This window comes from Ascaphus truei, chromosome 6 (assembly GCF_040206685.1).
Source record: "Ascaphus truei isolate aAscTru1 chromosome 6, aAscTru1.hap1, whole genome shotgun sequence".
Classification (NCBI taxonomy): domain Eukaryota; kingdom Metazoa; phylum Chordata; class Amphibia; order Anura; family Ascaphidae; genus Ascaphus; species Ascaphus truei.
The window spans coordinates 29,671,417-29,687,808 of record NC_134488.1 but is presented as its reverse complement, the minus strand read 5'-3'; the positions used below and the strand labels follow the sequence as shown (position 1 = coordinate 29,687,808).

Below are 16,392 nucleotides of genomic sequence, written 5' to 3'. Positions count from 1 at the left end.
TATTAGATTCCATCCCCCCCCCCCCCCCCTGGCTCAAATGGGAATTTGATTTCATTTTTTTTTTGCTTTTTAAAAAGTTGATCTTACAGTTAAACAAAATATATGGGTTGAACACAAGAAGAGAAAATGCTTTATTTAGGATTTTTATTCAGCAATTTTCAGATACCCTCTGAAGCTTTGATTTATGGATTTGTTAATGCACTTTTCAGTTCTGCTTAAATCTGGTAAGAACCATTACAATTCTATCTTTTAAACGTCATTATTGGGCTTTCTTTTTTGTTTGTTTTTTAAGATAATCACCCAAACTGCAATGTTAAGTTTTACTAAACACAGTTTTAAATACAAAGGAGATGATTTTCCAATGTATTGAAGATTAATAGCAAATTTTTTTTAAAATCAAGAGCAAAAGAAAACGGAAGGATGGAAAATGAATATATGTGGTTGGTGTTATTAAATGCAGAAAATGTTATTCTGCAGAAGTAGACCCTACAAGAGGAAATAAATGATATTTTGCTAACTGGTAAGTGAAAACTCACCTTTTTAATGCTCCCTGTGCTGTTAATAAATGGATTCTCTTGACTTTTTCTGTTAACCCCCCACCCCCCCCTCTATTGAGTTCTGTACCCCATTTAATTATAAAGCATCCAATAAAATACTGGTTAAGAAGAAAAAATGGGTTAATTAGTGGCTAAGCAAATATGAATGCAAGCTATTAGTATAGGGGTTATTACTGATATATGTTAATTAGACCATGCTTTATCTGTAAAGACCTGAATAGGGTGCTGCTGTATGCTTAAATTGTATAGTCAACATGTATCAGCAGGGTTATGGCGCTGACATATTCCATAGTAGTGTATGAATGGAGAGTGAGATACAGGGGGAACAGATGAAGAATAACATGGCAATCGGATGTGGGGGGAGGGCGTAGTTGAAAAAGGAAAGCATTGGGTACTCCATACCCCCCTATACTACTGTTATCGGTGTGGAGCACGTACTGTAGTTGTTGAGTATAATCCTATGGGATTTATTTTCCTGTGGGAGTGGTGACCCTGGTTTGGACTTCTGGCGGTCTAGCGGTTTGAGTGCTGGAGGAACCTGGTTTCAGTCTGGTCTAGCGGTTAGTGTGCTGGAGGAACCTGGTTTCAGTCTGGTCTAGCGGTTAGTGTGCTGGAGGAACCTGGTTTCAATCTGGTCTAGCGGTTAGAGTGCTGGAGGAACCTGGTTTCAGTCTGGTCTAGCGGTTAGTGTGCTGGAGGAACCTGGTTTCAGTCTGGTCTAGCGGTGAAGTGTGCTGGAGGAACCTGGTTTCAGTCTGGTCTAGCGGTTAGAGTGCTGGAGGAACCTGGTTTCAATCTTGTCTAGCGGTTAGTGTGCTGGAGGAACCTGGTTTCAGTCTGGTCTAGCGGTTAGAGTGCAGGAGGAACCTGGTTTCAGTCTGGTCTAGCGGTTAGAGTGCTGGAGGACCTGGTTTCCGTCTGGTCTAGCGGTTAGAGTGCTGGAGGACCTGGTTTCCGTCTGGTCTAGCGGTGAAGGGTGATTCTGGTTTGAATGACGGAGGCCTGGTGGTACACGGAGGTTTGGAGGATAATGCTTTGTCTAGTGGTTCAAGAGACAGGAATTGGAGTCCAGGATTGGGGTTTCAGACCCAGTGGTCTAGCTGTCAGAGCAGAGGCTTCGATACAGAGGGAACCTGATCTGAGTCCCAGGTGGGTAAATCCGATGTGAATCCCAGTGGTTCAAGCACAGGTTGGGGAGCAGGGGAGCCTGATCTGAATACGTGGGGGTCTAGTGAAAAAGTTTGGAGCTAGCGATTCTGGTGCGAACCCAACTGGCCCAGTGGTTAAGCCACAGATCCTGGAGGGAGTGATTCATTCCCCCCTCCTCTCCCCCCGTGGTCTAATGGTAAAGGTACAGATTCTGACGCAAGTGATCCTCCAGGTTTCACCCTAGTTGTACAGTGGTTAAAGCACAGCATTTGGCGTGGGTGAACTTGAATGGAACCCAGTCTAGTCGTACGACCACAGGATAAGGAGCAAAAGGGATTGTGATGTGAATCCCAGTGGTCTAGTGGCTAAAGTACTTGCATTGGAGCAACGGATCTTGAGAATAAGACACGTTATCTCCTTGTTCTTCACATAGAGATTAGATTGCAAGCTCTTCTGGATAGAGACCCGAATGGCCTGTAGAGTTCTGTGTACTGTGCCGCGGACACTGTCAGCACTATCTACAATATGTGAAATATCTACTTTCATGTGTGAGCGCAGATTTTAAGATCAGTCAAAACACTATAAAAGGAGGTAGGCTACCTGAAAATCCTTCTCTTTAACCCCAAACATCAGCTAAGAGATTGTCCTATTATCTGTGCTTATATATGTAGAAATATGCTATAAGGCACTGAAGCTTTTAGGTTACCGTCAAAGATTTACGCCTTCAACGTCGGCTTTTTAGAGATGATCTTAATATCTTGCTGATCATGCAGTGTCTTTATAATAACGTGCTTGTTATATTAGAACTGATCCGGTACACAGAATTTGGCAGGCTCAACTAATTTACCACGTAATTTGGTCGCCTAAGAATCTGGGATCGGAACCGACTTTCCCTACACGAAAGTACTCCTTCAGCTAGTCCGACACCTTCGGATCAGCATCAAGAGACTTAATAAGGCTGCGCTTACAGTGCCGGCGACAGCGACGGTGACGTCAGGCTGCGCTCGCTGGAAAAATCTAATTGACTTCACGTCCAGCGATCGCGACCAAGCAGTCACGTCGCTTCTACTATAAACGCACGCGACAGCGGCAATACAATTGTATTGCCACGATGTCGTGCCGCCGGCTGATCTTATAGTACTCTATAGTGCGCTTATAGTAGGTGACGCGATGGTGCGACGTCGCGGTCGCTGGAAGTCAGGTCAATTTTGATTTTCCCAGCGACCGCAGCCTGACGTTGTGCGCAGGTGTGAAAAACGCAGATGATGGGCTATTGCATGAAAAGTCCCATTGACTTAAATTGGTCTTTTTACGCGATATCGCGTCATCTGGGCTTATCCCACTTTACAGAATAAGGGCTTTAAGGTCTTGGGTTACCATCAAATATTTTACCCTTCTATGCCCTATTGATATTTTTTTTTTCATATTTATTGTGATATTAACATTTGATAAAAGCTTACAGGCCCGTCAAATAATTCCCCCTGTATAAGACAAAATATATATTGTATTTATCGTTTTTAATATTTGTATTATTTTTGTTATTATTTTGTTTCATTTGTGTCATACAAATGCTGAAATCAGCAGCAGAATGTGACAATGCCCCCTATAATAGGCCAAAATGCATTAGTATAACTAACACATGATTGTTTTCACATTTGTATAGATTTTTCAATATCACAATAAAAATGTTGAGCCATCCAAAAAGTGTCATTTATTAGCGCGACTTAAAAACTAAAGGGTTAATATATATATATTTTTTTCCTTTTATTTTGTCTTTAGCGATGTTCATTTTTAAGAGGCTTTATTCCTGAGGAATATTAACAACTTTCATGCCTCTAACACAGAGGTGAAAAGATACTTTTCTATGTCAATTTGAAGCTGCTTTTCGGAAAGCCCCAGAAAAGTGGTCTCTTGCCCCATCATCTTATTTTTGTCTCTCGCTAATAAGTAATCCTCAGGTGTGCGTTCCCCAGAAGCGATTTCTCTAATACAATCGCTCTTTCTCATTCATGTTTTCTCTTCCGAAGCGTCGGAGGTTATAATTGTAATCCTATAGCTCCCTCTTGTGGTAAAATGCAGGAACACCTTGCGTGTGCAGTTCTATTATTATATAGTACTGATAGATGCATACGTACTGTATATGTTCATATGCATATGTTCTGTATCCAGGATCAAAGTGAGCTAATGGCAGTTACATATTTAATGGATGTAAGGGTTAGTTCCATATAGGACCAAAGTGACCGTATGACAGTGATGTGTTTAATGGATTAAAGGGTCAATACCACTTAGGATCAAAGTGACATAGTGACAGTGACATGTTTAATAGGTTGAAGGATCAGTCAGCTAAATGTACATTTTCTGAATTTGTACTGTGCCTACGTATACATGATTAGATATACATAAGCAGAGGCAGAACTAGGTATTTTACAGCCGTTGCTAGTTCCACCAACTGAACCCCCCAACCCCAATTTATAGAACCCATTTTCTTCCTTTCCTGCCTCCCTTCTCTCTCTCTCCCCCTTCTTTATCTCTATCTTCCCTCTCTCTTCTGAACCTCTCTCCATGATGTTGTTTCTTCATCTCTTGTTAACAATGAAGCCTACACCACTGATTCTGACGTGATCTGTGCCTGGGATAGAATACTGAAGGCGTACACTTTTGAGCTCAGTGAGGCCTTTATCTTTTCTTCTAACTTCACTAAGGCCAACAATATCCCATTTCATCTTTTCAAGTTTGTCTTTCAGTGCTGCCCCACTGGAGAGAGTCCGGCAGTTGTAGGGAGGCAGGTTTAGGTTTGAATGACAGCTTTTGATTAGCTGTGTGTGTTTGTGTGTGTGTGTATATATATATATATATATATATATATATATATATATATATATATATATATATATATATATATATATATGTATATGTATATGTATATATATAGTGGTTGACAAATCACCCAAAAATGTACCTGCCGAACCAAAAAATCTACTCGCCACCTAGTCCCGCCCCAATCCCGCCCTGCTTGGGCGGCCATGAGAAGGTCGCCATGGGGTCAAATCCAGTCGCCACGGGCCTGTAGGTGAATGGATTTGTCGAACACTGTATATATATATATATATATATATATATATATATATATATATATATATATATACTAGCTGATATAACCGGCATTGCCCGGGATTGAATGTTCCCGCTCCACCTCTCTCTCCACTCACCCCCTATCTCAGCTCCCCCTCTCTCTCTCCGCTCCCCCTCTCTCCTCATTGCCCTCTATCTTCCCCTCCCCTCCCCCTTCCCCTTTCGGCCCCAGTGACAGCAATCTGGACCCCCCTGCACATGAATGCGTCCCTCCCCCGTTCACAGCTCGGCCCCCTCCCGCGTTCACACCTCCGTTTCCCCCCCCCCCCCCTTCACAGCTCCGCCCCCCCCTTCACATTGGTGATTTCCTCCCCCCCTTGACAGGTTTGTGGCCCCCCTGTTAACAGTTCAGTCCCCCCCCTCTGAGTGTCCCTTGGAAGCAGTCTGTTGTCCCTGTATACAGCGTGTCACCCCTATATAACGTGACCTCCCTCTCTGGGCACAGGAGAAGCTGTCTCTTGGCTTGCTCCGTCACTAGCCACAGAGTGAACGCGGTGCTGCGGTCTCCTTGCTGTATACCGGGGATAACGGGTGTTCCCCCCCACCCCCCCGGTGTGTGAGCGGTATAGCAGGGAGTGAGACCTTTCTCCTCCTGGGCCTCCCGGTGCTGCCGCCTCTCTACACTCGCAGCCCCGGGGGCCTCGGTGACAGCGCGCCGGGGAGGTGCAGGGTCAGGCAGGGAGGTGATGTGTGGCGGTGCCACTGTCTGCCAGTGAGTACTGCCACGGTGTCTCTCTGTGTTTGGGTGTTGCGAGGGGGGAGGGGGAAGGGGAATAGGAGAGCTAACGGCTGCCATACAGACTTGCCTCCCTCCTGTAGCTCCAGACAGCTCCCCTCCTCCACAGCTCCTGTGGTGTGAGGTGGGTTAGAGGGCCCCGGCCAATGAGAGCCGTGGGAGGGCGGTACACATGGTGGGGGGGACAACCCGGCCAATGAGAGCCGTTGGTGGGCGGGCGGACCAATCAAATTGTCTACAGGGACGCAAAAACAACACTTTCAGTTATATATATATCTACTATATATTTCTGAAAGCACTGTATGTCTGCGTCCCTAGCGGCAATCTCATTGGTCCCTTGGCCTGCCCGCCCCCGCACCTCTCATTGGCCTAAGGCAGAGTGACGGGCAAAAAAAACCACACACACACACTGTCACACACACTGTCACACGCACACACGCACGCACGCACGCACGCACACACACACACACACACCCTCACACACACACACCCTCACTCTCCCCCATCAGTTGGACCGCAGCTCACCTTCCACACCCCCCCCCCTCCTCTCCTGGTGCCCCTCACTCTCTCCCCCCACCTCACCCAAATCCCCACGCTCCGCAACATCCCCAGCCGCACCCTCACCGTGCGCCGCGGCCCTCCTGCTCAGCAGCAAACTCCAGGCTCCTCCCCCCTCGCGGCGCGGGCCGGGCCTCCTGCTCTCCCCCTCACGTGCGCCGCTACCGGAGAGGGGAAGCGCGGCGCGGGACTCCCCCTCACGTGCGCCGCTACCGGAGAGGGGAAGCGCGGCGCGGGACTCCCCCTCACGTGCGTCGGCTCCCGGACGGAGGGGAAGCGCGGCGCGAGACTCCCCATCACGTGCGCCGGCTCCCGGACGGAGGGGAAGCGCGGCGCGGGTCTCCTGCCACTCTTGCCCCCCCCCAGCTTCCCGAACTCACCTCCTGCCCCAGCCAGATGCCACGGGGTCAAGGTAAGTCACCCACCGTCTCCCACCCACGCACTGTCACCCAGTCACCCACCCAGTCACCCACACACCCACCCAGTCACCCACTCACCCACCCAGTCAGTCACCCACTCACCCACCCAGTCAATCACCCAGTCAGTCACCCAGTCACCCACCCAGTCAGTCACCCACTCACCCACCCAGTCAGTCAGCCACTCACCCACCCAGTCAGTCACCCATTCACTCACCCAGTCAGTCACCCACTCACCCACCCAGTCAGTCACCCACTCACCCACCCAGTCAGTCACCCACTCACCCACCCAGTCAGTCACCCACTCACCCACCCAGTCAGTCACCCACTCACCCACCCAGTCAGTCACCCACTCACCCACCCAGTCAGTCACCCACTCACCCACCCAGTCAGTCTCCCACTCACCCACCCAGTCAGTCTCCCACTCACCCACCCAGTCAGTCTCCCACTCACCCACCCAGTCAGTCTCCCACTCACCCACCCAGTCAGTCTCCCACCCACCCAGTCAGTCTCCCACCCAGTCAGTCTCCCACCCAGTCAGTCTCCCACCCAGTCAGTCTCCCACCCACTCTCCCACTCAGTCTCCCACTCATCCACCCATTCAGTTTCCCACTCACCCACCCATTCAGTTTCCCACTCACCCACCCATTCAGTTTCCCACTCACCCACCCATTCAGTTTCCCACTCACCCACCCATTCAGTTTCCCACTCACCCACCCATTCAGTTTCCCACTCACCCACCCATTTAGTTTCCCACTCACCCACCCATTCAGTTTCCCACTCATCCACCCATTCAGTTTCCCACTCATCCACCCATTCAGTTTCCCACTCACCCACCCATTCAGTCTCCCACTCACCAACCCATTCAGTCTCCCACTCACCCACCCACCCATTCAGTCTCACACTCACCCACCCATTCAGTCTCACAGTCACCCACCCATTCAGTCTCACACTCACCCACCCATTCAGTCTCACACTCACCCACCCAGTCTCACACAAAACCACCCACCCAGTCACTGACCCCACCCACCCACTCACCGACCCCACCCACCCACTCACCGACCCCACCTACCCACTCATTGACCCACCCAGTCACCGACCCCAGTCACTGACCCACCCAGTCACCGACCCTGAAAAAGTCACCCAGTCACCGACCCACCCACCGACCCAAAGTCACCCACCCACCCAAAGTCACCCACCCACCCAAAGTCACCCACCCACCCACCAACCCAGAGTCACCCACCCACCGACCCAAAGTCACCCACCCACCGACCCAAAGTCACCCACCCACCGACCCAAAGTCATCCACCCCCCAACCCAACTCACCCACCCACCGACCCAATTCACCCACCCAACCACCGACCCAAAGTCACCCACCGACCCAAAGTCACCCACCCACCGACCCAAAGTCAAACCGACCCAAAGTCACCCACCCACCCACCGACCCAAAGTCACCCACCCACCCATCGACCCAAAGTCACCCACCCACCGACCCAAAGTCACCCACCCACGACCCAAAGTCACACACCCACCGACCCAAAGTCACCCACCCACCGACCCAAAGTCACACACCCACCGACCCAAAGTCACCCACCCACCGACCCAAAGTCAAACCGACCCAAAGTCACCCAGTCACCGACCCAAAGTCACCCACTCAGTCACCAACCCACCCACCCACTCAGTCAAGTGTCACCCACCCACCCACACACTCACCCACACACTCAGTCAACTCAGTCACCCACCTAGCTGTCAAGGGGGGGGGGGAGCCTAACCCTGTCGTACGCCCCCCCCAAAATTACATCCCGGGCAACGCCGGGTCTCTCAGCTAGTATAGTATATAATAAATGTTTATACACTGTATATATTTGAGATGGATGATTCGGAGGTGCTAAATCCAACCCCCCCCATAACTCCCGCTCAGTCCAGCATGCCTTGAGAGTGAGTGTTCTTGATGCATTTCCTTCCTTACTATATATAGTATATATAATGTATTCCATTATTGTGTGTGAAATGCAGACCTTCTGTTGAAAAGAATTGCAAGAGGGATTAAATTTTTTTTTTTTGTGATAATTTCCCACAAGGTAAGCATCCATTATGCGCTGTCGGCTATATTGCCATTTGATCAATATCGTTTAAATGGATCTAATATCCAAAACGTTATATTTATTGCTTATGCATCCCATCAATGAAATGGAGTTTTCGTGGCCTGCAAAGAGAGCAGGTAAATGGGTTGGATAAATTTCCAACCTGATAATCGGATCAAACACGAGGGGGGGGATTGATTTTCTGTAGAACCTGTGTTTTTATTATGCAACAATGCGAAGTCATAAGCCGTCATTAATAATTAAAACAGCTTTGCTCCGAGAGTTATGTTCACCGCAATGCACTATAAATGTATTATCACAAAGTAAGAAACATATCCTCATCATTTACTAGTAGCGCTCGGACTGACGTTAATAAAAAAAAAAAAATGGTGCGCAGTTTCAGGTTTAAAAGATATTTTATTCATTGTTATTACGTATTTGGCTATGGACAGTATTTGGAACGATTCAAGCAGCATTCATGCTTGATGGTGGTTTAGTGAATATAAAGAAGTAACGGTACTTTGAAAATAAAAAAGCACTGTTACCGGGTACATGCCTGCGGACAGGGGGCTCTGTCCCAGGCCCGGTGGCGAGGGGGTGGGTGCCTTGGTAGTCTGAACCCGAGAGGGAAGTTTGAGATGGTGGGGTTGGGGGGAAGGGGGAGGAGACTGAGAAGGGAGGGAAAAGGGAAGGGGCGAGTGAGAGTGAGAGATATACAATGTGTTTGTAGAAACTTCAAAGGATCCAAAGATGGCGGGCGCATGACACTCCTTTCAAAATGGCGGTTGGGGCTCTAGCAGGAAAGCGAGTAGCCCTACAGAAATCGCTCCACAGACTACAAATAGAGAACGGTATCTCCTGTGGCACTCAGAAACTCTGTGACAAAAGTCAAATAGACATTGAAAGTCTTGTTAATGATGCAGACGTAATGCACAACGTTTCAGGGAAATCCCTTCCTCAGGTGTGACACGTACAGGCCTGTGCACACCTTACACCTGAAGAAGGGCTTTCCCCGGGAACGTCGTGCTTCATTAACAAGATTTTCAATGTCGATTTCACTTTTGTGCCGCAGCTTCTGAGTGCTACAGGATACCGTTCTGTATGTGAAGATATAGAATGGGGGCTGTGTGATGGAGGCCGGGGCCTGTGTGGAGACGCCTGTCCTGGGCCCCGGGATACCTGTCGGCAGCCCTGACTGCGGATGTGGAAATGAGAAAGTACTCCGCAGCCACTAATACTACCACATCTTGACCACTAAAGGAGACGGATTTCTTTTAAAGACCTCACAAAAATGTTTGAAAATGTAACTAATTTATTTAACAAAAGCAGTCGCAGGAATTTTTTTGGTTTGTTGGGAATTTATATTTTTTATTTCATTACTCCATATCTTCCCTTATGAAGGACTTAATTAAGAGGAAGGCAGGGGCGTCCACTTCGTATGTGTGAGGCCCTGCGTAAAGAGGCCGTCCAGGCAGCACTATAAATTGTTTTAATATATGCAGCCTTTGATTACCTTTATCAAAAACTGATTACCTAAGCTGCCGATCGATTTAGTCTCCCGTGATCGATCAGCAAAGATGCTGCTTACCAGGGATCACTTAATGGCCGCCTTTCAGATTCAACCAGTCCTTCAGTCAGTGTAACTCAACACTGATATTACTACGGTAACATTATCTATTGTTACAGTTTGCAGCTCAAACTGCTGGGAATATTAGCAACAAATTATCACAAACAGGAAAGTGTTGCAAAGATCTTGCACTGCTGGGGAGGTGGGATAAAGCCTGCTCCAGAAATCAAAGCATGCTCGGTATATTAAAAGTAATTAAAAATGGCATTGAGTTGAAAGTATAAAATGTAGTAAGTATTACCTAATACTGCAGAACTGGCGTAATGCTCCTTTAACATGCGCTGACCACACGCAGGGAAAAGGCGCAGGAAATCAACGCTCGGACACATTACAGCTTTTCTTGCTTACAAACTAGCATTAAAAAACAATGTCACAATACTTATTGGTTTCCGATGCTGAGATGTCAATAGCACAGATATAACCCCCATTTCTGCTCTGTTCATCGCTTTGATTTAACATTTGAAACGGGGGAGCACCTTACTTCCACTGTACTATTTTCCCTTCATGATAATATGCTCTTGGGATGGTAACCTTAATGGGCGTATTCATTAGGCTGATATTTCCCGTGCAAAATCTCCCCATAACAGCCTGCAATTTGACACTAAAAAAATAATCAGGGGCTCGTAACAGTGAATTTCCCGGCTTTCAATATTTTGATTTCTGACCCGTAAAAATCTTTTAACAATGTTGTTGTTATACACACACACACACACACACACACACACACACACACACACACACACACACACACACACACACACACACACACACACACACACACACACACACACACACACACACACACACACACACAACTATACATTCTTGTATATACTTATACATGCATACATGCACGTGTGCACACGCACATACAGTATATACAAGTATACATACTTATATACACACACACATACTGTATATACAGGTAAACCCCGTTATAACGCACCTCGCTATACCGCGATTCGGTTATAACGCGGTTTTCCCGTGGCTCCCGTTTAAAAAAAAAAAAAAAAAAATTAAATTTTTTTTTTTTTTTTTAGTTTTTTTTTTGCACACTGCACACACTGCACACACTGCACACACTGCACACACTGCACACACTGCACACACTGCACACACTGCACACACTCACTGCACACACACTTCACACACACTGCACACTGCACACACACTGCTCATTGCTCACACTGCACACACTGACACACTGCTCATTGCTCACACTGACACACTGCTCATTGCTCACACCGCACACACCACACACACACACACACACACACACACACACACACACACACACACACACACACACACACACACACATAAATCAGCCTTACCTTGGGGATGATTGGTGAGGCATGTGGCTACAGGGGGGGGGGGCGCTGCATGCCGCTGGGGGTGGTGCTGCGGTGGAGGGGGGTGATGGCTGCGGGGGCCCCCGATGCTGCGGGGGCTGGTGGGATGGCCCGGTGCAGCGCGGGGGGGGGGGCAGGTAGGTGGGGGTAGGTTGGCGGTACGGCCCGGGGCGGGGGGTGGGACGTCATTGGGGGGTGGGGGAGTGGCGGGGCCCTGCGATGCGGCGGAGTGGCAGGACGACCCTGCGATGCGGCGGGGCGAGGGGGCCCGGTCCTGCGAGGGGGAGGGTGGTGACGGTGCTGGGGGGGGTGGTGCTGCAGGGGTGGAGGCGGCTGATCACCTGTTCCACGGGCCTCCCTCTCGCGCCGGAGCTGATGACTTCCGGCAGTTATTTTTTCTTCTGTTCCCCGGGCCTCCCTCTCGCGGGAAGGGGCTGGGAGGGAGAGGGAGGGGGCTGGGAGGGAAAGGGAGGAGGTATGTGGCCCGCATGTAGGGCTTCCGGACACCTCTTCCTTCCTTCCCTCCTCACTCCCTCCCGAACAGGCACGCGGCGGCCATTTTTTTTTAAAATTAGCGCGACCCCGTTATTAACGCGGTGGTCTCGGGGTGGACCCCGAGGACCGCGTTATAACGGGGTTTACCTGTATTATACATGCAAGTATACATGCCTGTATATTCACATACACACTTACATATCGTATACTGTATGTACAAGTAAATGAGTTACAAGTATACACACATAGACAAGTATACATCTTTGTATACACACACACACACACACACACACACACACACACACACACACACACACACACACACACACACACACACACACACACACACACACACACACACACTTGTATAGTCACACACACACACAAAAATACACATACTGTATACAAGGTTATATACTTGTATACAGACACATACATACTATACACATGTATACACAGATGTATAAATATATGTCTTCGAATACACACACAAACACACTCACTTGTATTTACACATACAGAGGAAACCAGTGATGTCAGAAAGAAGGAGTGGTTTAGTGGCCATTTTGATTTCTGTTTTAGCAATCACACACAAATCAGAGATAAATATGCCAAGAGAAGCACAGAGGTGAAAATAGGCGCCCTATTGTACAGAATAGTGGAAAATAAACAATCAGAAATAAATATAAAATGTCATAAAAATGCAATTTTGGCGAACTGGGCCCTGAATGTACTTTTAATTCACATTTTTATTCAGCCCCAATATACCAATTTATTTAGATTTTTTTAATATTAAAAAAGTATTCACCTTAAATTCCATCATAACCCTGTTATTTTCTTCTCTTTAGGAAATGGCGCCAGGATTTTTACAGTCGACAGAAGACCCTCAAGTCTACGGGAAAATGTCTCCATCTAATACAAGTGGCTTCTGATTGTTAGATCGACAAGTAGATTGAAATATCATGCGGGCCAATCACGATGAATTCTGCTAATATTATTTCCGACGTCCGTTGCAAAGCAGGACGTTGTAATGTGCTTTTCAGAAGAATATTGCAATATGGCTTCTTGGGTATCATTAAAGCATCACTTGAGATACATATAGTAATGGCATCCTATAAAAAAAAAAACTAAAAAAAACTATTGACATTCCAATATATATAAAAAAAAACAACATTATTATAATGGGGTTTATATAAAAAGCTAAATCCCTGTATTTATGGAATGAGATAACTCTGCAATAAAACTGATTTAACTTTTAAACGTTCAAAATGTAACCGGTGCAAATATAACTTATTTAAAAATTTGACTCTATATAATTTTCATGGTGGATACATATTGTAAAGTGACTAGACCTTAAATTACATAAATAAGCGTATGTTTTTTTTTTTATTTTGTAACTCTGCTTAATGAAATTCCATTTACAAGCAAAGAGAAAAAGGTGGAGTAGAATAACACATTTATTTTGCTACTTTATTTCGGATTCCACTCATTTTTTTAACAATGCAGTTAAACGAAAGGCATGCAAAAAGGCTGAAAAGTGAAAGAAACAGTAACAGAATATACAAAAAGCACAATAATATATCCGTAGTTCTGGCTTTGAATAAGAAAATAAAGATATTGCTGTTAATAAAATAATAAGCTTTAATGTAGATCTGTAACAACAACAACACTAAATTTGTTGCTCTGCGTGAAATAGCATTTTTCGAATATCACCCAATAAGTTTATTACTATTACATGTATTGGGTTTGTAACATAAAATGACTTATTATAACCAATCGATGGACCCAATGCTTGAAAGTCTATCACACCATTTGTTGAATTCCTCTGAAATGATAGTGGAATGGGACGAGTCAACACTATTGGGACTGAAAATCTCACTCGCAATAGTTTTGTCTCTAATAACTTTAGCAACGCTTCTTTCAAATTCCTTTGTTATCATTACTATATTTATGAGCCGGAAGCTCCACACCCCTGCAAACTATCTAATTGGGTCTTTAGCTTTTACAGATCTCCTGGTGTCTATATTGGTCATGCCTATTAGCATCGCCTACACCATAACTCACGCATGGACGTTCGGTCAAATAATGTGTGATATCTGGCTGTTATCAGACATCACCTGCTGTACGGCATCAATTCTTCACCTCTGTGTCATCGCCTTGGATAGATACTGGGCAATAACAGATGCTCTGGAGTATTCTAAACACCGGACAGCTGGAAGAGCAGCAGTAATGATAGCTGTAGTATGGGTTATATCAATATGCATCTCCATTCCACCACTGTTTTGGAGACAAGCCATAGCCCACGGAGAACTTACAGACTGTGGCGTCAACACAGATCAGATCTCTTATACCATCTACTCAACCTGTGGAGCGTTCTACATTCCAACTGTACTACTAATAATATTGTACGGGAGAATTTATGTAGCGGCCCGATCAAGGATTCTTAAACCACCGTCCATTTATGGAAAGAGGTTTACCACCGCTCAGCTAATCACTGGCTCAACAGGGTCTTCCTTTTGTTCTGTCAACCCTCACATGGGACACTCCCACTCTGGTGGAACTCAAATCTGTATCAACCACATCAAGATAAAGCTTGCAGATAGCGTTCTGGAAAAGAAGAGGTTGTCAGCAGCCAGGGAACGGAAAGCCACCAAAACTCTTGGGATAATTCTGGGAGCATTCATATTCTGCTGGTTGCCTTTCTTTGTAGTTTCCCTGGTCTTGCCCATCTGTAGAGATGCCTGTTGGTTCCACCCCGTACTTTTTGATTTCTTCACTTGGCTGGGATACTTAAACTCGCTTATCAACCCTGTGATATATACAGTTTTTAATGAGGATTTCAAACAAGCATTTCAAAAACTAATACGACTCAACAAACTTTCATAGAGTTCGATCATGGATGGGGTTGTCCGTTGCATCAACCTAATGGCTGAATTTGAGTCTTAGGGATACAAGCCTTGCTAATCCAGTAGAATTTGGAATGATATTGGTTGACCACATGTGGGGGGAACCAGGGCTAAACTGGAACATTAAAATGGTCTCTAGAACATCTCTGGTGACCTACAAAGACAATTGCCGAGATGACATAAATTTGTCGTAAGATAAATTCTTTTGGTCATGAGAGTCGTGGATCTAGCCATTAAATTCATGCTAACAGGGCTCTGTGTATGCGCTATACATGCCATTGAGATAGATAGATAGATAGATAGATAGACTAACAGAGTAATTATGAACATATGTATCTTCGGGTCAAAGTCTCCCAAATGCAACACTAGGGCACCAGGTTTAAAAAAGAAAACAACAATACATTTTATTGGGGTACTTTTCATTGCTAAATCTGGAGCTGTTTTCTGCACTCGTTTTGCAGCTAAAAACATCTGATTAAAAAATCCCAATGTGTCATTGTACGTTGCCATGTGTCACAGAGAGATGTGGCGATTGGTTATATAGGAGAATTGAAGAAGTTAGAAATATTCAGACAAACTAACGAAATTCACATTTTCATTACAAACAAAAATAACCCCTTAAAGCCCTGTTTTCATGTATTGTTACGTCCATAATAAATGTACTGTTTCCCATTTCGATATGCTATCTAGCATGATGCATACATGCAGCAGTTTAATATTATTCATTATTTTATGTTTCTTAGCTTAAAAGATGTGTATTGTATTTATATACTTTGTCCAGAAAATTACAAACCTGTTTGTGCTTTAAAGCTGCCGTTCAAGCAATATACTACGTGTTGTTGTTTTTTTTTAATAAATCAACTCTGTACTATAAGAAAATATTTGTAGTATTTAAAAAAAAATGTATTATAATGTAACAAGCATTTCTTGTTTCTATAGCAACCATTTACAATGTCATAACCCCTTCTTCTTCTGAATCAGGCTCTGGTACACCCCTCTTTGAGCCCTGCCCTCTCTCTAGCAGTGAACAGGGCTGCTGACAGATTTCCCGGGGCCCAGGACTAGAGTTACATTCGCCCCCCCCTTTGCTGTTTTGAGAGCCCCCCCATTTCACACCTCATGAGCCCCTCTATTCCCCCCCCTCTTCCCATGCATTTCTCTCCCCTCCATCTCACTCCCTCTTCCTCACTCACTCCCTCTTCCTCACTCACCCACTCTCACCTCACCCCCTGCCCGTCTCGCATGTATTTCTCCCCTGCGTCTCACTCTTACTCCCTCTTTTCCTCACTCACTCCCCCCTCTCTCCTCTCACTCGCCCCCACCTTCCGTCAATTAGCCCACTCTCACTCAATCCCCCCCACAGAATACATACCAAAAAAA

At 46.1% G+C, this 16,392-nt stretch overlaps 1 protein-coding gene across 1 annotated transcript; it reads left to right on the top strand.

Annotated features, from left to right (window-relative positions):
- The first annotated feature begins 13,545 nt into the window (after positions 1-13,545).
- HTR1D (5-hydroxytryptamine receptor 1D) lies at positions 13,546-15,788 on the top strand. Its single transcript, XM_075603115.1, has one exon. The coding sequence runs from the start codon at positions 13,865-13,867 to the stop codon at positions 14,990-14,992; it is 1,128 nt and encodes a 375-aa protein (XP_075459230.1). The 5' UTR covers positions 13,546-13,864; the 3' UTR covers positions 14,993-15,788.
- Positions 15,789-16,392: the final 604 nt, after the last annotated feature.